Source organism: Urocampus carinirostris, chromosome 5 (assembly GCF_059441175.1).
Source record: "Urocampus carinirostris isolate Australia breed hairy pipefish chromosome 5, RoL_Ucar_1.0, whole genome shotgun sequence".
NCBI classification, from domain to species: Eukaryota; Metazoa; Chordata; class Actinopteri; order Syngnathiformes; family Syngnathidae; genus Urocampus; species Urocampus carinirostris.
In genome coordinates, this window is record NC_142353.1 from 13383948 (window position 1) to 13410233 (window position 26286).

Here is a 26286-nt window from a genome sequence, read left to right on the forward strand (position 1 = left end):
TACTACAGAAATACTAATGCACAAATATTACAAAAATACTACAGAAATACTACAATACTAATACTACTACAGACTACAAAAATACTACCTGAAATATGAAAGAAATAATACATAAATACTACAAAGGTACTACTGCAGAAATACAATAAATATAGTAGTACAAAAATACTCCAAAATACCTCTACAGTAATGCCTTAATACAGAACTACTACTACAGAGATGTGATATAAATACTCTGAAATACTACACAAATACCAAAGAAATACTACAAGACACTACTACATTAATACTGCACAAATACTACATATTTACTAAAAATATACATCTACGGTATTACTAAAAATACTACAGAAATAGGACAAAATACTACTACAGGTATACTACAGAAATACGATGAAAATACTACTACAGAAATACTTCAAAACTTAACTGATGCACTGTACAAAAAAACTAAATATCAAATTTATAAAAATCAACACAGAAATATGACAAAAACACTTCTACAGAAATACTACAGAAATACCATGAAAATTCGCTTCAGTAAAACTACCGGTACAAAAATCCAAATATCAAAATACTACAAAAACTAAACCGCGGTCTTACTACGAAACTAAATATCAAATTCAATGCCTAAATCTGGTCCCAACATATGATTTTGCTTCAAATATGAGTATTTCAAAAGCAATTTCATAAAACTCATGGAATTGGAAACAAATACAAAAATAAATATGGCATTTAAATGTCTGCATGTTATCTTTATTCATAAATTCTTTCAAATTGGAAAGGTCTCCAAGACTGACCTGTCCTCCAGATTTTTAACCCATTGTGCCCGCAACTCAAAACGTTTGCCCACCTCTGGAGTAAACCCCACGATAAGGGTCGGTTAGTTACGTAACGGCGTGACGTAATTAAGATACGAAACAAATGTTATTTGAATCTGTCACGTTTACAGAAAAAAAGACGTATCTGAATTCCAAGTACATTTAGTTCAAATAAGGATGAGTTCGCAGGGTTACAATTTTAACTGGATTTTGTTTACTTAATTGTGTCATGATTTGAATCAAGAGAGAGAGAAAGAGAGAGAGACTTAGAAATAGAGAGAAAGAAAAAGAGAGAGAGAGAGAGTGAGAGAGAGAGAGAGAGAGAGAGGGAGGGAGGGAGAGAGAGAGAGTACCACTGAAATTTGTTGAGCAGATTAAACAGACTGGCAATTTATCCACCACTGCATTTTTGTATGTTGCAGGTAAAAACACTTCATTCTTCTGTATTTTTTTCCTCCTTCATTTTTGTTCAATTAGCGAGAGCCTGCAGTTTCGTGGGGCTGCCATAGTGTCCGCAGCGAAGTTACTCGCTAGTGATGTGTTCAGGAACATTTAGTAAATTGGATTGATTTTCTCTTTTATTTATTTTGCAGTTCCCAATCCTCTATTTGATCACTGTATTGTTAGGTTTTGAGAATAATCAAATCTGAATTCTTAAAAAAGGGGTTTGGCATCCTTGCTTCAAACAAGTAGAGCAATTTGTTAGAAATCTAGGCAGTAAACATTTGGTATGTTTAAAACGATTTCCTAATTTCCTCCTAATTTAAAAATAAAGCAGAGCAAATCTTGTCTGCCATCTCAAATATATTTTTTTTAAATTTTGGTTATCAAAATATACTTCGTGGTTAAAATTGAAGCTCTTTTTTCATAGGACTAAAAGACAACTTCTAACCTTGGTTTCCTCCAATTCTTTTTCAGGGTTACATTTTTCATTTATGTAAAACACAATTAAGTAACTTAATTTATAGTTCAGAGGATATGGGATCAAACCTTCCTGTGTGGAGTTTGCATGTTCTCCCCGTGCTTGCGTGGGTTTACTCCGGGCACTCCAGCGTGAGTTGTCTGTCTCTGTGTGCCCTGCGACTGGCTGGAAACCAGTTCAGGGTGTCCCTGCCCACTGCCCGAAGACAGCTGGTGTGGGCCCCAGCACCGCCGTGACCCTACTGAGGCTAAGCGGTGCAGATAATGGATGGATTTATATTGTCTTTGTCTTTTTTAGCATACTCGGTACTGGAGTCATCCAAAAGTAATCGAAACTAATCAATTAACATGACTTCAATGTTATAGTATTCGGATTACAGTACCGATTACATTTTTCAACAAGTAACTAGTAACTGTATCGGATTACATTTTGAAAGTAAACCTCCTAACTCTGCTTTACAGAGAGGATGCTGAATGCTGGCCTCGGTCCAAAAATAACGGGATGCACTTTACACCAATGAGAGCATCCATCACAACATATGGCACCGAGGCTCCGCCTTCTCCACGCTCCATCCCCATTCATGCTCCACAACACTGCTTCACTGGAAGCCTCCCGGCCTTCGGAACAACTCTTTGGAAGCGGGCTGATCCTTTAGCACTGGCAACCAAACACAATTGCGCACAATTATTCTGGAATTTTCTTGCATCGAGCAGATGGTTGCTGGCGCACCACTTGGACCATGATCGAAAACTGTGCCGGAATCTATTCGTTGACATTGTCGAACTTTTAAACACAAGTGGATTCAAATCGAAGCACAACAACCTCCCAAAAACATCACATTAAATCAATATTTTTACTCGCAAAGCGGGGTTTCTTCTTGTTGTTGCGCCCTGGTGGAGCGCATCGCGTTGTGTGGGGTGTTTGCTCAAGTGCTTTGGCTCCTTTATTTTTTTTGAGTTTTGAAAAGTGAACCCACCGCTCCGGACACGGCTTAAATGTTCGGGATTCAAGAGCATTTGATGCGAGAAGTGAGCGGAATAAAAGAGAGAAGTCTTGGAGAGGAGATGGATTCTGTGCGCTCTTGGGTGCGTAACGTCGGAGTGGTGGATGCCAACGTCGCTGCGCAAAGGTATTGTACTTTTTGTCATTAACTGCATATAAATAGAAAAAAAACGCCCGTTCTATTTCTTTCCTCATCCCGTTCTTTTTTGTAAAGGCAGTAATACAACCATTATTCAGTAACAGCAAAAGAAAAAGTTTTTAAAAGATAACACATGCGCACACACCCCCAAAAATTCGGGATTTTGTGGCATGGCAGAAGGCAAATGCTTTACGAACCAAAATACACTTTACCCACACAATTGAGTTAAAAACGCAACGTAAATAAACCACTGAATGTTCTCGAAACTGTTAAGCGAAAATTAAAAACACTTGGACTATCTTCATCTGAGAAGAAACATAAGCATATTGTACCGCAATCAGACAAACAAACAAAACATAATATAATTTAATACAATATTTACGTTTTATAAACTTGTTTTAAAACGTCCTCTATTACAGTTTGCTTAACAAAAGTTTCGTTCATTCTCAATCCATGTTCACCAAAACTTGTTCTCTTTTTGAAAAAAAAAATGGAAACATGGGAAAACATGAAAAGTTTCGTTATTAAAAAAAATATGCCGCTATAGATATTTTTAAGCACATCATTTAAGTGCATCCATTGACATTTTATCAAAGATATTTAAGGTGAATGCAAAGGGAACAGAACAGTACATTTAATCAATTACTGTGTAAAAACGTCCCTCATTTAACTTATAGTACATATATATAAATTATTTTATATTATTTACAATGAAATATTACAGGAAATTAATTTTATGCATTTGTTTCTCAAAACTTCACACGTACTGTGTCGATTTCCTGCAACATTTCACTTTCATATATACATATATGTATATATATATATATATATATATATATATATATATATATATATATATATATATATATATATATATATATATATATATATATATATATATATATATATATATATATATATATATATATATATATATGTATATATATATATATATATATATATATATATATATATATATATATATATATATATATACACATACATATATGTATATGTATATATGTATACTAATGCATTAAATGTACCATTTTGTTCCCTTTTAATTCACATAAATTTCTTTAATAAAATGTTAAGGGGTGCACCTAAATTATGCAATATAATAAATGCAATAAATGATCTACTAGCAAATCTCCCTGCACTCCAACACAAATATCGAGCAGGGGTGCTTAATTTAATGTGTTTCATTTGTTAATAGAATATTATTAGTTGTAAAAACAAACTTGGGAAATTGTAATTTGTTTTAAAAATTATGAGAAGGGAATTTTTAGGTGAATTGTGAGGTTTTTTTAAGTTAATACATAATAAATAACTTTGCTGGGTTTTATTTAACGTATTGTAAGGCTAAATTGTTTATCACTTTTTATGCATTAATCACAAGAGATATGTTGGAAAAACATCTTCCCCAGGGCCATTTCCACCCTAAGCAAGCTTGAAAAACTGTGAAAATATTCTGTATATCTTGTGACTTATTTGGGAGTTTTGGGGGTTGCTGCTAAAAGTTACTGCACTATTGTTTCATTACACTATTATTATAATTTAAGTTTAATCACTATTAAAAAAAAACTCTCTTGCGTATTAATTCTGACAATCTTTTATCTTATTGTTGCCTACAAAGTCTTTTTAAAATGTTTATCCTGGATTGCCCAAACTACTTATAATGTTTCGCAACGTTGATATCAATGACAAAGATAATTCGATTTAATTCAAATCACAATATTTACAGCTCAAATTTGAACATTTGGGTTTGATCCACGGACCACATTGTGAAAAGTTTAAAAGTTGTCGTGTAAGTCTAACGGAACTGCACCTACATGTCTCTCCCCAGTGGAGTGGCCCTTTCCAGAGCCCACTTTGAGAAGCAGCCTCCTTCCAACCTGCGCAAGTCGAACTTTTTCCACTTCGTCCTGGCGCTCTACGACCGACACGGGCAGCCCGTAGAAGTGGAGAGGACGGCCTTCGTGGACTTTGTGGAGCACGACAAGGTGTGTGAGGCCTTCAAGTGTGTTCCTCCGTCCCTGCTGAAACACCAGTTGCTCCTCTTGATCTGCGGCCCTCCTGGAACAGCTGACGGCTCCTGTGTAGTCTCAGCTAGCTGATGATGGCTGGATTGAAAAAGAATATCTAATGACTAATTAGCTGCTTGCCTCATTAGAAGACTGGGGCCACCACCACTGTTTTATGCAAATGATTACCATTCCTGTTAAGTTATCCACAGAGAGCTAATCATCAAAGTGTCTTCTCAAAACAGCATAGTGGTGGGAGGAGGCAATAGGGGAAGGGAAGGTCGATTCCTCAGGTAGGCTTAGTGGGTATACAGTAATCCCTCGTTTTTCCTGGGGGTTGCGTTCTAAAAAGGCCCAATAGTAGATAGCCAAAACCTGTGAAGTAGATCTATTAATTCAATACTCTGTTATACATCAAAACCAAAGAACAAACCCAATTTACAGGCTCAAGTATTTGTTTAACAAATTAAAGTACTGTATTTATCAATTTAAAAAAGAAAATACTTTCTGAACTGTCAAATTAGACTTTTAAAAACAATTTTGCTGCATGTATTGCACTAAGTGGCGGAAATGTTTCAGGACACTATGTTTTTACCTCATATAATACTTTGTCACAGTCATTTACCTTCCTTCAGCAGGTCGAAAAGTCCAACTTTGTTGGCGATAAAAACCATCTTCCTCTTCCTTTTGGTGCGTTTGTCGGTCCAGAGCGTTTTGTTGACACGATAGCTTTTAGATAAACTTGAAATTTAAAAACATTTGCGCCTACGCAATGTTAGTTCGTCAAGTTTACTTACATAATTGAACAACTCAGAGCACAACGTCATTGACGCGTAGGCATACACAGGCAGAAAAGGGGAAGATTATGATTTAAAAAAATAAACTTATGCGTTTCAGGACACTACTACTATACTTGATACTTTGTCATCATCATGTGGGCGTTATTGAGGAATTTATTTAAGCTGGCATCAGCAACCCAAATTTGACATGTTGGAACCCCAAAAATTCTGGAGCCACAAAAAATGAAAAGTTTCATATAAGCTTTACAAGGAAGGAAACAGATACTGTATCTATGTATAGCCGTTGGAAAACATAAAGAATGTGTCCTGTTTGTCTAACAGTAACAATATACTTTTCCATTATCAAACATTTTTGAAAACGCGCATGGAAGCCACTAAGGAGCGCCAGAGAGCCACATATGGCTCCGGTGCAAGTTTAGTGGGTCAAGAAGTTTAGATTTTGGGGGGGATAGGAAGCATCTTCCTCTGCTTTTTTGGTTCTTTGGTGGGTGCAGAGCGTATTTTTGACATGATGGCTTTCAGAGAAACTTGAAATTGTAAAAGATTTGCGTATAGGTTTGTCAAAAGCTCTTTTAGGTATGTGCACAATTCAGACTGCAACGTCAGTGACTTACATGCAGTCACAGGCAGAAAAGGGTTGGGGTGACTGTTTAGCCAATCAGAATGCAGAACCCAATGCACAATGAAAATCTGCAAAGAAGCGAAACCACAAAAAGTTACCCGCGATACAGCAAGAGGTTACTGTAGACTGTTCCTCCCCTGCTCAAGATCTGGTCAAGTCAGGTTTGTTGAGTAAGTCATGTGCGTGTGTGTGTGTGTGTAGCCTAAGTGTTAATGCCAGAGTTGAAAGCTGTCAGGGTGTGCCAGTGGGTTCATTTTCTGCATGGTTACCCTGGCATCTGTTTTGGCTTTTGTAATTATGCAGAGGTAGAGTGATGGCATGGAAAAGTAAACAGCCCCTTTCTTTAGATTGATAAAACCTACAAAAGCAGGCATGAATCCAGATCCTGATATTACAAATTGGAGCTTCCCAACTTATCTCCATGCATCTTAATTTGCCCTTTTTCCTTGTTGCTGTGCCCCCCTCTTCCCCGTCGAGCCTTCTTGTTCTTCTCCCCTCGCTCTCATCTCGGAGATGCCTCCTGGGTTATTGGACCAGAGAGCATTCCTTTGAGACCACTTAGAAAGACCAGTAGAGGTAGAAGATGAGAAAGGGGGTGCGGGGTAGAGAACGTAAGCGAGTAAAAGTCGGGCGCAAACCAAGTTTTCCGTCAAGGTCGAGCGCCGTTCGTTCTCAGGTCAGACGCGCTTGTCGCTTGCTGAACTTTTCCTGCAGCCCATTTTCGAGTTTCTACTCACTTCTACTTAAGATTTGACCAAGGTTAAGCGTGGAGCTTATGGTGACAACAAACACCACTTCAAGCACTGTGATCTCAACAGGAGAAGGTTGAACGGCAGGATTTGGAGAGATTGGCTTTGTGATGAATAGTGTCCCCTAACGTGCTTAACTACATCCTCTGTATTGTTTTTGCGTGTTTCCAAGGAGCAGACGGGGGAAAAGACCAACAACGGCACGCACTACAAGCTCCAGCTCCTCTACAGCAATGGTAGGCAAGCAAATTCAAAACTGTTCTTAACCAAAGCGTTAAGCGTCAAAGGTAGCGGCAAACTTTAGGAAGAAGAAATGCCCCTGGAGATAGTTTCATTCTCTCAAGGTACAATGTGTGTTCATGTGCTTCAGGCAATAATGCTTAATATTGAAAAACAAGGGTCATTGTTAATAGATCATGACCCATGAAACCACCCGCCAAGTAATGCTATTACTATACAAGCAAAACATGCAGTATCTTCAACCTTGAAGATACCCTGTCAACAAAACAAGCATTCAATGACATGCTCATGGTCTTATGAGTCTTTGCTGCTCAGTGAAAGACAGAACATGATTTACTTAATATGAAACCAACAACATCACATAAGACTCCCCTGACCCTGGCCACCAGCTCTTTGACCCTATTGCTTTCTGGTAGGCGCTACAGGTCCCTAAAACAACAACTAACAGGCTCAGAGACAGTTTCCTCACCAGGGCCACCACCACCCAATAAAGCGCACAAAATATTGTATTAAAATTGAGTATTCATTTATATTGATATCTCTTAATTGACTTATCTGGGGATTTTCTACTTACAACTTAGGCTAGTCTCCAAGTACAACCATCGAAAATGTTTTGCCTATTTTTGCATCTTTATTACATGTTTAACATAGAGTTCCATTCTTAATCTTGCTGTAAAAAATGTTCACCATACTTTTATCAATGATAATTCCAATTCTAATATATTTGTGTTAGTGCATTTCCAAGTTTGCTATTGGTACCTTTAATGCTGGGTATATACACCCTTCCCAAAAAGCAAAAAATGTGCATGAGCCCATATATTTTTGAAACTTTTAACTGTTTTAAAATTGTAACTACATAGTAAGTGACAAAAAAATTACATATGTTTGAAATAATTTGAAACAACAAAACGAAAAATGCTACATCGTTTTATGTATATTAGGTCTTCAAAATTATTTGAAAATATTTTGGACATAAACAGTGTTCTCGTTTGCCCACGTCCCTGCATCCTAGATGCATCATTTTTGCCGGGGACGCATAGTGTCAAATCAACGTGTGTCCCCGGGACGCAAGTTTTTTGACACAAAATTGTCATTATTACCCAATTACTTTTTTTTTAACAAAGATTTACCGCACTCCAAACTTTTCGTCAGGCAGATCCGCCATTGTTGTTTTGGTCTCGCGGTTTGAGTTTTCGCCGATCTTGGCAAACAAGATCTCGTTTCAAGATTACGTCATTGTTGTGGTGCTTGTCGTCGAGTGAAAGAGAAGTATGCCTCCGAAAAAACAGTTAGTATTAGGCGCAAATCAACAAAACATTGGTAATTTCTTCAGTGTCAGTAATTAGTCGAAACATAATGCAGAGAGTGATAACAACGGCACAAAAAAGTGGCGGAGAAATTCTTCAGAAGATTGGCAAGGAAAACACGTGTATTTAAGCTAACGATTCGACAAAAGAAAATAAACAAAAGAAAACTCCTAGCAAGAAAAGGACTTTTCTCCAAAATGGACTAAATTATATTCCTGGTTACGCTATGAGGAGGATGATAATGGATTGGACCTTGAGAAGGCATTACAAGTGTGGCGGGACAGCAAACCAAACTGAAAAATCTGAAGTGATAACTCCTTTTGTATTACCAATTAACTGCGATGATTAAAAGTGCATGAATATATAGACTAATATTTCAGCAATATTATTTTGTATAATGTACAATATTTTTGTAAACTTAAAAATCTGAAGTGATAACTGCTTTGTATTACCAATTAACTGTGATGATTAAAACTGAATGAAAATATAGATTAATATAATTATTTCAGCAATATTATTTTGTATAATGTACAATATTGTTGTGAACTGAAAAATCTTGAAGTGATAACTGATTTGTATTACCAATAAACCATGATGATTAAAACTGAATACATATTTAGATTTATATTATATATTTGTCGCCGATTTACAATTTCAACCTCGATAACACTAAATTTTGGGGACCCATAGATCTCTGTTGGGCCCCATAGATTTTTGAGCATGCGAGTCCCCGGGACCCATCACTTTTCAGAGGTAAAAAGAACACTGCATAAATTGTATGTCTCAAAAGAATTGGTACATGGCATCTTCAGAAGTGGCTTAAGTTTGTTGAACTCTTGAATGAATAAAAGCTTTAGGTATTGATTTAAAAAAAGGGATAATATTTACTATAATTGGCTGTACAAATCATTTCAAGGATGAGGCATGAGAATAAGATAAAACATATATTGATTGAAATAAAATATTTTCAGCAGCAGTGTAAATAGCTTTCATTGAATTTAATATTATCCCTAGATTTTTTTTTGTTTGCTAATTAATTAGATTGTCTCTCCAAGGTTTATTAAAAAGTTATTTAAACAGAAATAATTTCCCCCCAAATATCAGTTAGTATTATATATATCTTTGCTTTTGAGTACAACAAACATCTTTGGTGGGGAAGATTTTTTAATCTTACTGAAAAAGAAATTTGAAGATATTTTTTCAGCAACGGTATATTTGGTCTTATTTAAAAAAAATCTACCATTATTTGTGTGTGTGTGTATGGAAAGGAGGGGTTGGGGGTTGAAATATCATGTCTCAAAAGTGGTGGTTTAGGTACTTGGGGGTAGCAGTGGCTTGAGTGAGTTGCTCTCTCATCCTATCAGTCTAAAAAAAGGAATATTTAATATTGCTATATAAAACCATCTCGTATTTTTATGCACAAGATATGGATCCTATAGAATATAGGAATAATTTAGGTAAAATGTTTTCACCAGCAATGAAAATTAAGGGAATAATCAGTAAATTGTTGTAGCCCACATATTAACAGTATGGTGCCAATTATTAATTTGATCACTAGAAGTCATTGTGGAGTGCAACCCACAAAAAGTGCCAAAAGAACAAGAAAGGATATAAACTACGGAGACTCAAAGAAGCCAAACCACAGCCGTTATTCTTTTTTTTTTTGGGTAGTCGTTCCAGCAAAATGGCAGACATTGACGTCAGCTCAATCAAGGAGAGGCTCATATTATGTAAAATAAATGCAAATTTCTCGACCAAAAACTGTTTAAAAACATACATGTTTACGTGTGATAGTTCATGTATTTTCTCTCTTTTTAAAAAAGTCAATATTGTTTTTATTTCATTAATTAATACTTTTTTTTAAAAATATTGGAAATATACAAAGAAGATTTCATGTGATGCCAGTTCCTTATTTGAACAATTATTGCGCACTGATGTTTATTGTTTTGACTATTACATCATTTATGCTGTCGTCAAATTATGTTGCTGTTCAATGATATCCACACACTTTAGGGCAGTTCTGTTTTTTGTCACCCTGAAGATTTAATGAAAAGAGGGGGCTCAGGGGAGGGCCTCTAGAACTGGTTTGAATTCCTTAACTGAAGGGTTCTCTCCCTGTACTCCTTGCAAGTTCGAAATCTATTGATGTCTTCTCTCCTTATTGTATGCATAAACTAAAGATCGAACTTAACATTAATGAACAAAGTTTTTTTCTTACCACAAGGAGGCGCTAATTAATGCACACAGCTCCTTTAAGACAAAATTGTTGTTGACGAAAATAGTAGACAACTATGCTAGCTTTGACAAATCCCATTAATCCAAGTCCTAAATTAGTCGTTAGAGTAAGCAAAAAAGAGCTAAGCTTTGGTGCAAGAAAAGTTTGTCACTAACAAGTTGTTAATCATAACTTTATTCATAATCACAACATTCGCTTAAAGATGCTATCCCACAATTCCAGTTGAAAAAAAAAGAGAAACGAGCAATACAGCGTTTTAAAACATTAAAAGCACACTAACGAAAAAAGTAAAACCCATAATTGCAAAATTGTTTGGAGTTCTAAAAACTGAAAAATGAGAATTTAACAAGGACCTCAACCACACCCCGGTTATGTTTCCCACATTGCGTTAGCGATACATGCGGAAATTTGTTTCCCTTGAGCAACCACTGCCCCCACTCTGCCATCACAGTGGCACCCATGGGAGACGAGATAAAAGACATGTTCTCTAGCACCCCCCCTTGTACAGCAACGCATACACTTGTGCGCACACACCAAGAATTCTTTCTCTTTAGCTCTTTCCCCCATTCGATATCAAAGGCAAAGATTTTGATGGGATTGAGCGGACATATTTTTAAAAGGAATACTCTCCCAAGTTGCTTAGTTTGTTCAGAAAAACACTTTCCTTATGGAACAATTTGTTACATGTCATTTTTCATTGCTGTCGAGATTGATTTTTCAGAAGCGACCAATGAGACAGTGTTCTGCCTGCAGTGAACTGGTCTTGCCGGTTGTTGTTGTTCTACCTGTTGGTGTGCAAAAGAGTCGCCAACAAGTCTTGGGAATATGTCAACACGCTTGATGGATTGTGAGAACTTGGCTGTAAATTGAGTCCTTAAACTGAAGACATCTAATAGTCATCAAACATGAAATAACTCCCAATCCCCCCAGAAACCATCAGAGAGAAAATATGAGCTGTGTGCCAATCGTAATTCTCCATGTTGCTTGGATGCATTTCAGTGTTGTGTTTTATCTTATTTTTTCTGTTGGAGGGTCAGTCTATGGGGGAATACCATGTAGATCAGAGTTTTTTTTAATTTTATTTTTAGATTTCTAAGTATCTGCAGTACACTGAAAGTTTTAATCGCTGGATTGTCCAACTGAAGTCTTTTGACTGTTATCAAGTGGTGAACAGATTTTATCTTGATTAAAGGCACAGTGTGTATTCTGTAGCACTTCCTAGTGGTAACATTAATTTGACCCAATATTTTGAATGTATGGTCAGAAGTATTGGGCAAGTTACATTGAAAACTTTTAAAAGTTATAGTTACTCACTTGGTTGGTTGGATCCCTTAAACACTAGGCGCACCATTTTCTGTGGTGTGTCTTGGGGAATTATAGCTTGGTGGCCCCGATCCCAACGTATGTTTGTAAGTAGGTTCAAAATATTTCTTCCAAAAAGTAACTTGGTTAGTAACTGAATTACTCTATAGTATAAGTGACTAGTAACCAGGGTAAGTAACTATTTCTGATACTTTTAAATTAAGTTGTTGTATGTCAATTTTCAAAAATGTTTTCTAGGCAGTATTCGAGTCAGTTGAATAAAAAAGTACAGAAAGGTAGTTGTGTTTTAGAACCTTGTCATTTTTTTTTGCATGTCACCAGCAACAGATTTGTCACTTGTAGTGCAACAAAATAAACAGTAAACGATATAATAAAATAATAATCAGCATGTACATAAGCACGCACAAAACGTAGGTAAGCGTGAACAAAAACATCGTCAAACATGGACAAATACGTATATAAAAACGCACAAAAACATACATAACATGCAGAAGTGAGACTTAAATATGATTCAAATAGTTGCTAAGCCATCCTAAACAAACATCTTTTTTGTGCAGGAGTGCGCACGGAGCAAGACCTTTATGCACGGCTTATCGATTCAGTCACAAAACAGGTGGGTGTGCTCAAATTTCTTGATGATTTTCAGCTTTCAAATGTTTTTGACATTTCCTGTTTCCTCTTTTCTCCCTCCGCAGCCGATTTCGTACGAGGGCCAAAATAAGAATCCTGAAATGTGCAGAGTTCTGCTCACACATGAAGTCATGTGCAGGTGTGTTGTATTCACATGTACTTCTTCCTGTGTTACATAAAGATAACACAACCGTTTATAGAGAGCTACAAGTTTTTTGCTTCCTGCTTGTTTACATTTTCTAAGTCTTGTCAGACACCGCTCCTGGCGGTAACTTAATAGCCTGGCGTGGAATAAGAGTCACAGAAAACTGCCTCTTATTTTCTGACAGAGAGATACTGTTATGTAAAAACATGTATTACACCAAAATATCTCGTTGCAAAGTGTACATTTTTTTAGTTTCAATATCTGACCGTTTCTTCAAATTATTTCAATGTTGTATTGATTTTTTACAACAGTGTTTCTCAACCTTTCCAAGGCACACTTTTTTCATGAAAAAAATATCGAGGCGCACCGTCCGTTGTAAATGTTTCAAAATCAATAACTGGGACCATTTTTGTATTTTTTTTTTAAGCTTAAATTATCATATTTCACTATTAAGTTTTTTTTTAAATAATTTGTGGTCATTGTGGCTAGGGGAGTAATCCAAGTTATTTATTTGGTAAATAATTTTGCTGTAATTTGGGATTTTACAATATTTTTAAAGTTTTTAAAGTTTTACTATATTTTGATCTCTTTCCCCCCCCTCAAAAAAACAAAAATAATACTTGAAAGGAGCAAAAAAGACCTGCCAGTCGAATCATTTTTTTTAACCACATTCCAACTTATTTTCAAAGTAGAATAAATACCAATTTAAATCAGCAAAGTAGCATCAGAAAATTATCTTTTGCAGTGCAATCTTAAACATCTTTGTTAAAGAAATCAAATATATTTCCCTGTAGTACCTTATGGACATATAATTAATATACATTTAAAAAAAAAGAAACCTTCTGCCACCTACTGATATGGATGAATGGTACTCGGCTGATTGCTGTAAAAAAGCAAAGATACTGAACAAGAGCAAATTTTTATAAAGATAAAATTGTGCAATTTCCTGATGCACACCAGAAAATGTCTCACGGCAAACTAGAGTGTCACCGCACAAGGCTTACAAAACACTGGTTTACAACATCTTACTTTGCGTACAGTATAATTGATCGACAAACTAAAGCTTTATTTCGTTTGCTTAGTTTGTTATAGTTTTACTGTTGGACTGGAACTAAGTGGCTTTAAAAGGTAGAAGAGAGGGTCGTATAGAATATTTTTTAAAAGATAACAATACTCTTGTTGAATATTATAGTATAGTATACTTGCTATTGGAAACAATTCTTTGAATATAGTATGAGCTCAGAGTTTCTGTTTCAAAGTCACTTTTGTGGCTGTGAACACATACTTGTGTTGATGTCAATCCTAAGAGATTTCTTCATTTTCACATTAAAAATGGTACATGGAAAATTCCTTTATAATGGAAGTGGAAAGCAGAATCCTTACTCTGAAGTGGCCACTTTGACACCACCTTCCACTCAGTTACAAAATCTTCCAGCCAATGCCCAAATTCTATAAAATCGAATTATTCTACCTGGAACAATACTTTGACACAGTCCCTTTGGTTTAAATAAAACTGACACTTTTTTTAACCAGTGACCAAGGTAGTGTGGCAAAAATACTTTGCAAAATTCAAAATGCAACCAAACACACCCATTTTTTCCACACCCATTTTAATTTGGATTACCAATTGACAATATTATAAATGTTTTTGGAATTAGGGGGGAAACCTTGAGAAGACCCACCCTGGCTCGGGAGAAGAAACTTTACAAAAGCAGGCTGGTAGTTGGAATTGAACCCAAAATCTCAAAACTGTGAGGTGTACATGCTAACCTTATTGCACTGTTAAAAACACACAGAAAATTTTGATTACATACATTTGTGCTCATTTCAGGGATGATTTATGTACTATATTATTTTATTTAAATGTATTTATTTTTTATTTTTTTTAAATCTTATCTATCTTTTAATTGTTTTTATTTATTCATTTTATTTCTCTTACAAAGTAAAACAAATCATGCTTAAAATATGCAAAACCAACTATATAGCAGATGGTAGCTATGGTATTCTTCTAGTTTGGATTTATTTTATTTTTTTAAATAATCAAAAATATCAGTCATATTAGAGAAAAATATCTTATTTCAAGTATATTTTTTCTCTTTTTACAACATAATAAAAAAGATACATTTTTAGATAAGAATTTTTTTTTAAAACAGGAAAAAAATAATGTATTTTTTAGCAGTGAATGACAAATGGACGATCACTTGGAATTCATGTAAGATACAAGAAATCAATGCAATTAATGTTTAACAATCATGATCTGATTAGTTATCACATTTAAACAAATTTAACAAGTCAAGCACTGTGTGATGTGACTACCTTGATTCTAATGCAGAACATGGCAACATTCCATCCGTCAACACTATATAGTGGCGCAAAAACAACTTTCTAACTGAATGCTTTCAACTAAAGGAACCAAGGAAAAAAAAAATCCAAAGTTGGCTTAAAGTTGCCCTTGGACTACAAAAATAGGGCCCGAAATTTTAATTTCCTCTACTGTCATTCATCTTTCATACACAGTCAACTGATGTAGCTGTGTAAATACAATAAGGGCCCCCACCAGTGCAAAAATAAAACAGCATGTCGCCAAGCCGTGTACTGTAATTGCGCAGAGACAACAGCTGACATACTCAGTAGCGCTTAAGTGGCCTGTTATCACAATCCTGTCGTCAAATCGACGCTCCAGAAAAAAGCTGAGACGGCACATTTGAACTTTGTTAGGGTGCGACGAGTGACACATTCCACAGATGTAGCCCTCTATAGGAGCCGCCAGCTTGTATGTACTGCATTTCACTGGGTTTGGATCAAACACAGTGTTGGTCGGTTACTGAAAACAAGTAAATGGTTACCTCTACTAGTTCCTTCATTTAAGAAATAATTCCCCCACAGATCACTGACACCAAAGACTAGTGCGTTACTCTGAAAGTAACTATTTAGTTACAATTTACCGTAAAATACTCATATTGAGACCGAACACCTGAAACTGCTTAAAAAGTCAAATAAGAAAAGTGTCAAGGCCAGAACAAATGGTAGACCCAATCGTGTAACGTTTACCACAAGTTTATTGAGAAAAGTGGAAGTGCAGCGCCGCGATCGGGTGCTCGCTGGACAAGAGAAGCAAGCCGCTCCCAGAGACGTATTGTGATCCGAATGCGGAAGTGGATCTTCCGGAGAGAGAGATCGTGGTATCGAAGACGGAAAAACAGGTCGATAGCTGGGACAGGACAGCCAAACGTGGTCGGGATCAAAAACGGGTCGTAAGCAGGCACAGAGAGCAAAACGTTGTCAGGGTCAAAAAACAGGTCATAGCCGGAGACAAACGGGGAAATCAGGAACAGACGGGTGGAAAACGGGTGCAAAAAGCGGGGCCGACGGGGGTCAGGGTCAAAGTGCTTGCCTTGTAGAAACAGAGGTTTGCAGACGGACTGACAACCGGAGAGTGAAAGGACTGGGTTTAAAAAGGGACAGGGAACCGGTCAGGTAGCCCGCAGCGGCTAGCGCCAAATGAGCGGGCAAAAGTGATGCTAGTCAGTAATCATGACAGAAAGAAATAGAAGAAAATGTGTACACCAACCTGTTGAAGCGGTGAAGCGTTTATATTTCTTGTGTAATCTTGCGCTTGCACACAAATGCTTAGCCGAGACACTCCATATCTATTCTGTCAACAAGCTTCAAACCATTTGAAGATTTCTTCCTGAGTACTATCCAAAGTATTGATAATGACATTAGAGTTACAAAATATTATTGAAAACATGTTACAGTAGTCGTTACTGAGTAAAGTATTTGCGTTCAAGGGACGCGTTCCTTTGTAACACGTTACTCCCATCACAGGGTTTTGATCGTAATGATGAAATAACAGCACGGTTTACAGAGGTAAATGGCTAAACAGGGGTGAGTTCACGAAGAGGAAGGAGAAAAACGTCCAGGCCTGTGACCTGGAGTCGGAGGGCAGCAGCAGGGAAAGGATGGGGTTCCTCGATGGGAAGGGATGGGGTCCTCCATGGAGTGGGTTGTGCCATTGTGCAGCCAGCAGATGCCCGAATGTGACTCACAGCTGGCTAATAACAGAGCCGGGGAGGCAGAGGGCAAGCGTCACAGCTGGGGAGTGAGGCCGTCTGACAGGGGGATGCAGGGGGGCAGGGCAGGGCCAAGCTGGGACACGAGAGGGCTGAGGCGAGGTGTAGGGGTGGCAGATGGTAAAGGGTGGGGGCACTTTTGTTATGCAGTAAAGGAGACTTTGAGGTGGAGGCGAGGGAGGGGGTATCGGCCAGCAGGCTCCTCGGACGGGACCGCCGACGAATGGTTGTGTGTGTGCGCGCGTGGGGGTCGAATTTGATTTTGGAATCAATGTGACAGATTGGCTGGCTGCCTTTTCACTTTTGAATGGTCTCTTGCTGTTTGTAGGGTGTGTTGTTGTACCTTTTCTTCCTCTTTTATTCTTCGGGACCCTCCTCCCCTCCCCTCTCACGCCTCCTTTGTACTGGGCTGGATGTCGGCGGCCGGCCGAGTCTGGGGCCCGCCGACAAATGACGGCTCCTCCCGTTGAAATTGCTTATTTTCCTGGCTGACTTTTCCCTCTTGTTGTCTTTTCTGTCCCGTTAATTGCCCACTCAGCCGCTGTTGTGAGAAGAAGAGTTGCGGTAACCGAAATGAGACGCCCTCTGACCCAGTCATCATTGACAGGTAAGGAGTTCCAATTCAGTACACAAAACATAACACCAAACACTAACATAGTGAAGAGGATTGTTCTTTTGGCTGAATTTGACTTCTAATGACCCACTGTTGAAGTTCCACTTGGTAAAACCTGATAAAAGTCCGGGGTTTTGTGTAGGAATGCATTGAAATGGGAATTTGGGGCGAAATCCAAAACAGAAAATCTGAAAAGCTTGACTGGAATACCAAAATACCAACACCGGAATACATTTCCAAACCGAAAACTGAACAAAATAAAGAAAACAGATAGAATAATTAATGTTTTTTTTATGTGTTATACTACAAACTTTGGAGCAAATGTCTTCTTGGTAAAATCTCAGTAGAGCTCCTTTTATGGTAGCGTTCTCCACCTTGTGTGTGTGCAAATTGAAAAATAAGCAGCCATGTTGTGCACAAACTCACCCAAAGTGAAAGGAAGTTTCACAAAAGCTTGCCTTACTTTTTGAATCACTATGTCAATATTTCAGCATACTTTTTTGGTTTGTGTTTTCTTCTGGCCGAACTCACAGATGTACTTTTTGTCATTTTTGGCCCGAAAGATATTCAGTGCAGAAAATTTGGGGCATCCCTAGCTATTCACATCCGCTGTGAACTTCAATGTATTTTTGGAGGTTTGTTGGTCGGCAGCAAAGCTTTGTCCATGTTAGCCAATCCTAATTCATGGTAAAAATGGAATCATCACAAGACTTCATTACAAGCATATTGATTGACAAGAACCTTAGGTATCTAATTAATTCCTAATTAATGTTTGTTATTGTGGTGGTAATTTGCAGGATTTAATATTATAAACAGTCATCATTTGCTAGAGATTAAGAAGACTAGATTGGAAATTGTGTATCTGACTCGAGATAATAGAAACCTTAGCGCAGTTGGTCTACACCAGGGGGTCTCAAACTTGCGGCACGGGGACCAATTGCAGATAAAGGTCTGTGCCCCCTTGTCTTATTCAAAAGTTTAATGTAAGTGCAGCCCATAAAAATACTGAATCCTTTTGTAACTGAAAAATTGATTAATTTTCATAGGCATGGCAGTAGAATTTGTCATTGAGACATATACAAAGCACAATAGAAATACAAAGTTTGATCCATAGATGTAGGATGATATACAGTAAGATACAATTCCATAATAATTTGTGAAATATATATCTTTTGGATTTTTAAATTGTATTTTGCGTAGAATATTTGTAAAAAGATATTTGAGAACAGACGAATGTTTTTACTAGAGTTTAGCCCACCCTCAGCCAGCCCCTAGCTTTGGTGGTGCCCAAATTATGTGAGTCTGACACCCCTGTTCAACAGTTATTGGCTTTCACAGATTTGATATGAGTGCTGTTTGATGGTGGTAAACATTTAACTTGTATCACAAAAATAAGTCGCTAAATTTTATGGTTTTTCTTTACGCCCACTGTTGATTTTCATAGTCAAGCTCAGAGATGGGTGGAGTAGCTAAAAATGTTACTTAAGCGAAAGTATTGTTACTTCAAAATAATTGAACTCAAGTAGAAGTAAAAAATTAGTCATCCAAATAATTACTTGAGTAAAAATACTCAAGTACTGTGTAACTGTAGCAATATCTTATTTTTAAATTTCATTTAACCAACCATTCAATCTGTTCCATTCAATCAACATTACATTACATTTAATTTGAAAATAGATTAAAATAGTCAAGGTAAATTCAAATACTTTGATAAACAAGAAAATAACAAAAGTTTGAATCAAAGAGATAAATTAAGCACAAGTAACTCATTTCAGGCCCCAGTGTTTTTTTTTAACAGGCTCTGGTGGCAGAACAACAAGCTAACCCCGGGGTCGGCAACCCAAAATGTTAAAAGAGCCATACTGGGCCCAAAAAAACATTTATTTTCAGGTATCGCAATTTAAAAAGTAAATAAAATAAATAAATAAATAAAAGCCTCATATAAGCTTTATTAACCCGACAGATGTTGCATCTATCTATAGTTGCATACTATCAAAATGAGTACGTTTGATGCAGGACATTCTGTGGAGAATGACTAGACTACTCTGTTGTATGATTTTGCCTCAAGTTTAATAGTAAAGAATTCCGTACTATTCAATTGTTTTGATAAAACTAAAATTAGAAAATTCATTTGTCATCAATGACAAATGTCATCATATTTGATTTTGAGGATTAGAAAAAAAACAACCACATAGGTGTGCCCCTTATCTGGGCAGCAAAAATAATCTAATAAAACCACAGCATGGCTTTATAAAATAAAATAGACACCTTTTGTAAAGATAAAGTCAATATAATCATATTAATAATGTTTAAGTTTGATTTTGGTGCAGTTTTTTTTCTCTTTTTACTTTTGGGCTCCCTTGCTGATCACACACTCGCCGGTTTGTTTATAACAGCCACCCGCTTGGCGTGTTGCCCTTTAAAAGAGGCAGGGCTTGGGCTGCATAGATCGTCTCTCACAGGAGACACAGAAAAAAACAGGTGAAGGAGGAATGCGCGTACTGTACTTACCTAACTCATTTAATGCCAGCTGTTATATTAGTTATGTATTCTTAATGTTACTCAAAGAACAAACTTATATCAGTTACAAATAGTTGAGCTGATATGAGTTAAAATATTTACAAACAAGATAAGTTTCTTTGATATTTGCAGTACAGCTGATTTGAATTTGCAAGTGTACCAAAGAGTGAGGATATGAATATTTTGAACCTTGTTAGGACCTCTTGCACTTGGGCCCCCCTGGTCCAACCTCTCGTTCATCTTCATATGAGAAGCATGTGTATGTTTCATATCTGCTTTCGGGCTCACACATGCAGTAAATGTTCCCCCTGTCCGCCACTTATCACACTTTAACCAGCGCAGTAATCGGAGTGTGTGAAGGCGCTCATATCCGAGCGATTTCGGCTTTTCACGGCCTCTGTCAGCAGAGTGATGAATGGTCATGAGGGGGAATATTTTGTCTGTGATGTCATGGACGCAACCTCCGTTGGCTCTCGGCTGCCGCTCGCCCCGCCTCTTCTTCTTCCGACTTCTCTTCAGTCCTACTTTCGTAACAATTGCGGAGAAAACACTCACTTCATTTATGTCAAGGACCCTTTTCTTCCCCTTCTCAGTTCGAGCTGGCTGCCTGTTGACAGTGCGTCTCTCAGGAGTTGTGCGTAGGATATTTTTCATATCATGGAAAAACTAGGCTGTTGTCTTTTCAGGGTTCCCAGAATGCCTCGCAGCAGCTGCTTTTCTCATTTGCACATGATTCACCCCCTATTCCATCCCGTATACACTTCCTCCTTAAAAGCTTCCAACCTCAGTTCTAGTAACTCTGCAGCCCGCTGCCGAGAGAGCGAATCGTGTACAGTTTTACCACGGAGAGGTTTTATGACTGATTTAAGCACAATCGTTGACCTCTGCTCCTTTCTAATCAGGCTTCCTGGTGGGGGTCTGTCTCCCTCTTGACTACCCTGCAAAATCCTCTCCTCTGGGAGTGGCCCATTAGGAGGTAGTTAATTTCTGATAAGCCGAGAGTATTTGGTGTGGTCCTTTCCACTCATTTCGCATAATGTGCATTTTTTCCTGTTATGTTATATTGGTGTGTTTGGTAGCAGAAGCAGAGTGGTAAAATAAAACCCCTGGAATTTCGCAAACTGTTTTTACGCTGTCATGAGGTCATTTTTGAGACATGTCAAAAAACCAATTCTTTTGCAATTCCAGGTATCCAGTCTGATGATGTACATGTTTCAGAAGTCCTCTATTTGTTTTCAGCATTAATACTCTAGTTGCACAGTTCTGAGTTACGTATGGACTATGACTGTTAAGTCTAACTAGGAAAGCCTTAAACATGTTCACAACCACTACGCCCGTGGTCGGCAACCACCGGTTGACAAACTGATACCGCGCTTTGGGTCGTTTGGTACTGAGCCGCACAGAAAGAAAAATAAGTTACTCTTACTTATTGCTTTTACCGTAAGTATTCTTGTCTTCTTTAACATCAACGTTTTTGAGGTTTTACGGTGGTAAATTGTCATACTTGGGCAATGGTTAATTAGTCAACACATACCGCCAATCACATTTGATTAACATTGGATGCAACGGGAATCAAACTCGGATCGCTGCAATTTGAGCACTATTGAAACATAGGAACATAGGAAAACGCATTCAATTTTACTTCTCGCTATTTCTACTCACGGTACCACACTGTGTCCCTTTTTTCATCTTGAAGGCGCACATGATTCGTCAATCGTTGTACAGCGATGGTTTGGCTGAACTCATTCCCATAATGGCCCAATACAGCGTTCTACAATGTGGCACCGTAATGTTTTCCTATCCGTACTCTGCTTAGCCTGTGAATCACATTTCAGTGGAAATAATTAACAATTTTAATAGAAACACAACTAATGTTAGAAAAGCACATGATTAGTAGATAAGTGAGACTTTGGGGGAGGTTGAATGCACAGGAATAAAGATATGTTTTTGGAACCTTACATGTTTATTTATGTATATGAATTTATGTGCAATTGTATATGTGTCTCAGTGACCCCTGTTCTGACCTTTTTTCCCCGTCACTGCTTGGTTCTTAAATTATTCATGTGTGTGTGTTCTTGTGGGAAGGGGGTGTAGTCGGTTTCTGTGCTTCCAGTAATCAGCCTCCTGCTCCCAACCCCAACACCTGTTCTCCAATTAACATGCAGTACGCGGGGGCCGACTCATGTCCGATACCCGTGACGTTTTCCGCCCTTTTTCTTATGTTTTCTCTTGTTTTTGCCTTCTTTAAACCCCGCTCCTTATCTCAGACACCCCAACATTTCTCTTCACCCTTTATTATCTACAGTGCTGGACGTGTTACTGAAAAAGAATTACTTGCAGTTACTAGTTACTTCATTTAAAAGTAATTCCATTACCCCCAGATTACTGACAACCAAAAATAGCACATTACTCTGGAAGTTACTAATTACAAATTATGGTATATGCTTGCATTGAAGCAGAGCACCTCAAACAACTTAAAAATAGTCAAATAAAAAAAGAAATAGAAGAAAACGTGTACACAAACCTGTGGAAGTGGTCAACCCTTCACATTATTGGTTAGTGCAATCTTGAGAGCTTGCAAACTAACACAGCCGAGACACTCCATATCCATTTTTTTCTTTTGTCTTTAAATGACATTGCCTGTTTACCCTGGACTGTCATGTTTAATCTCTTTGCATACAATGTTTCACAACTTTCATATTAATGGTAATCAAGACAATTCAATTCAATTCTCTTCAACATTTGGCACACTATCCCGTTAAATCCCCCCCCCAAAGTGCTGCCTACAATTTGCTACTGGTGACACACAACTAAATATGCGCTCTTATGTTTTTATTTTATTCTATAGCTGTAAATACGGCTTGGATGTGAGTATATATGGTCAGCGGAACATCAAAATATAAGTAGGGAGAAATTCAGCCTCTATATACTTTGCGCTTGAGACGGTAACACCGTGTATTCAGTTGTATTTTGTAGGTCCATAGAAACATGCATCCCTTCTTAATATTTTTTTAGCGTAGTGTTGCTGGCAGATTGAGGGTTCAATGATGCTGTCAAATATAGTGAACAATATAATTCATGTCCTGCTTTTAGAAAGTAGCGGTGTAACGCACCATGTTGTAACACCATTTGAGTCAAAGAATTATATTAATAACATGTTAAAGTAATTGTGATCCAGGAAGTCGTTACTTTGTAACACATTACTCCCAACACTGATTATCCCAGTCCCCACTTATTTTCCTATTGAGAACAATTTTGACTAAACACCCCGTCCCTTCTTGAGTTATTGTAAGGGAGGGGTGTTTACTCAAAATTATAAGCATGCTTCTAATTTTGCTGTCATTAGGCACTGTCATTAGGACACCTACCCGAGCTCAAGGTAGTTTGCAATTCCCCAAATGGCGCAAACCCCCACTTTTCTAATCTCCTCTCCATATTGTTTCAGTTTTCCCCTACCCCCTTTCTCTCGCTGCCCCCGTCACTGCCCCCATCGCTGCCCCCTTCTCTCCCTAATCCGTAGTTGAGTGAAAGGGGAAAGAGATCATAGCTGATCCATGAGGAGGGCTGAAAGGATGGATGCAGTGAGAGGCCACAAAGAGACGGCTCTCCAGTTGTCCAAGAGAGAAGATGATTTAATAGGCCACCGCCTGCTGCGTTTAACAGTTTTACAATTCTCTCATCTTGACTTCGAATGACTTTTCTGCGTGTTTCTATTTGGAGAACAGCAGTTATCTTTGTTGGATAGACCATGTTGCTCACTGATTGGTTCGACAGATGATCGATAGGCAGATAGGTAGATTGACTGCTAAGGGCACGTCAGTGTACATCTTCGCTAACTCTCCTCACACTCTCAGTATTGTGAATGCATCATTCTTCTTATTTTTTTTCCAACCTAATTGACTGCTTAATTAGGGGTCCTGGTGTAAGAAACATTGTGCTTCTTAAAATGTCTCACTGTTTAAATGTGTATATGATAAGCAGTGTTTGGCGCGTTACTGATAAAAAAGTTACTGTAATTAGTTCCAGTTACTAGTTACTTTTTTTCAAAAGTAATGCATTAACCCCACCAGATTACCGACACACAAAGTAGTGAGTTACTTTAACTGTAACTATCTAGATCAGGCATGTTATGTATACTGTTCCCAGGCCTGACCCGGCCTGTTGGATGATTTAGTCCGGCCTACCATACATTTCTGAGTATGTCAAAAAAAGAAGCAAGTCTCAAGGTAATTTCTATACAAATTTAAAATAAATGCCAGTCAAATGCTCTCTCTGGCTGCTAAAAGAGGACTAAAAGATTGACTCTCAGTCTTAGTAGGCCCAGCCAGGTAGTATGATCTGATGTAGTCTAATCTTAATGTCCATGATCAGATAATTGTTTTTATTTCGTATTTCTTTTTTATTTATTTCAAACCAGTACAACAATTAAGACAAAAATCATATTTTTTCATAGCTCCCATTTGAGTTTGTCTAGCGTGGTGAGTTGATTCAGATGTAGTATTCATTCAACTATTCAAATAAACCATTTAACGCATTTGATGCAAAACATGAAAATCCTTTTTTCCCCCATTGTTTTTGAATAAATGTGTTATTCTTTGAAAATATCCCTTGTCATTCATGACTATAATATGTAAGGTAGGTCGCTAGAGTAGGCTGAATGATAAAGCATAATAATGAAAATATACGGTACGCTAAAACATTCTTTGACTGATCCTGAGAACAGAAAGTCTGGATCCGACCTCAGAACTAAACTGAGTTTGACATCCCTGATCTAGATACAGGTTACAGTATAAACTCGCGTAGAAGACATCCCCATAAATTTGCTTTAAAATAGCCACATACTAAAAAAATTGAAGGAAAGGTGTACACCAACCTGTGGAAGCAGTGAAGCCTTCATATTTATCGTTACAAAATGTTATTACTAGCACGATACAGTACTGGTTACAGAGAAAAGTGATTGTGCTTCAAAAATGCATTCCTTTGTAACACGTTAGTCCCAACACTGATGATTAGTCCACTATAAGTTTCAAGACTTTGAACTAAGTGGTAAAGAAATCCCAAAATACTGAATGTTTCCTACTCATCCAAGCATTTTTTCTTATTACAATTCCTCATCCGACAGCTCTACAGCAACCAATCACGGGTCAACTGTTCTTCTAAAGCTAAATGGTCTGTGCAGCCCTTATCCTTGTGATTAAGAGCTATATAAATAAACAGACTCGACTTGAATAAACCTTGATTGGCTGTTACATGAGCCGAATAACCAATATGCCCGCCTCCTTGTAATAATCTAAAAATTAGTGTATCTTGACTTCTAAAGATAAAATTTACAGCTTTTGTTCTCTACAACAGTGTGAGTACGGCCCGCATCACTCAAAAACCGCGTGCAACTAAAATATTCTAACAAAATCAAAAGAAACAGTAATATTTAAGTAATTTCAAAGTAAATAGTAAATCATTTCAGTATTAAAGGCAAACAAAACCGCTACGAAGCATTAAAACAATGTTATGGTCATTTACAGTATAAATGGTTTAATAGTGTCAGTTTTTGAACAGATATTTATTGTGACCCTGGAATGGTGCATTAATAATTTTGTATACATACAAATAAGGATTTATAATTAAGTCAGTATTGAAAATAACATTTTTGATTTTACATTTGTCCGCCCTGCGATTGGCTGGCAACCAGTTCAGGGTGTCCCCTGCCCACTGCCCGATGATTGCTGGGATGGCTCCAGCACCCCCATGACCCTACTGAGGATAAGCGGTGCAGCTAATGAGATGAGATGAGATATTCATGTCCAACAAAATAATAAAACAATAATCAAGATGAGCAGCATTATCATATGTGGCAAAAGACAGATCTTTTTACATATTTATGGATTGTTTTTCTTATTTCACTAAAGATGAACTATAAACTATGACGAGAGAATATAAAGGTAGCAAATTTATCATGCTTATTTAAAGCATTCCTTTTCAATCTATTTAAAATGGTTTGAGGAAGCACAAATAAGAGAAATAATACTGACTTTTAGCTGAATTATTTGTCTGGAAAAGATTGTTATTTCACTTAATGAACTTTTCCTCAACTTTTCACTTCATACAATTTTTAAATTTAAT

The 26286-nt window shown here is 37.3% G+C and overlaps 1 protein-coding gene across 2 annotated transcripts in view; it reads left to right on the plus strand.

The window, feature by feature from the left end:
• The first annotated feature begins 2362 nt into the window (after positions 1–2362).
• The window catches only part of ebf2 (EBF transcription factor 2), a 72249-nt gene continuing 48325 nt past the window's right edge, over positions 2363–26286 (plus strand). The window contains exons 1-6 of one of the 2 annotated variants that reach the window (XM_088335814.1): positions 2363–2872; positions 4731–4887; positions 7252–7315; positions 12743–12798; positions 12881–12954; positions 17572–17640. In XM_088335814.1, the coding sequence (XP_088191940.1) occupies positions 2739–2872; positions 4731–4887; positions 7252–7315; positions 12743–12798; positions 12881–12954; positions 17572–17640 (554 nt within the window). In that variant the 5' untranslated portion in view covers positions 2363–2738. The remainder of the gene's footprint in view (positions 2873–4730; positions 4888–7251; positions 7316–12742; positions 12799–12880; positions 12955–17571; positions 17641–26286) is intronic. The other variant, XM_088335815.1, reaches the window with a different exon arrangement.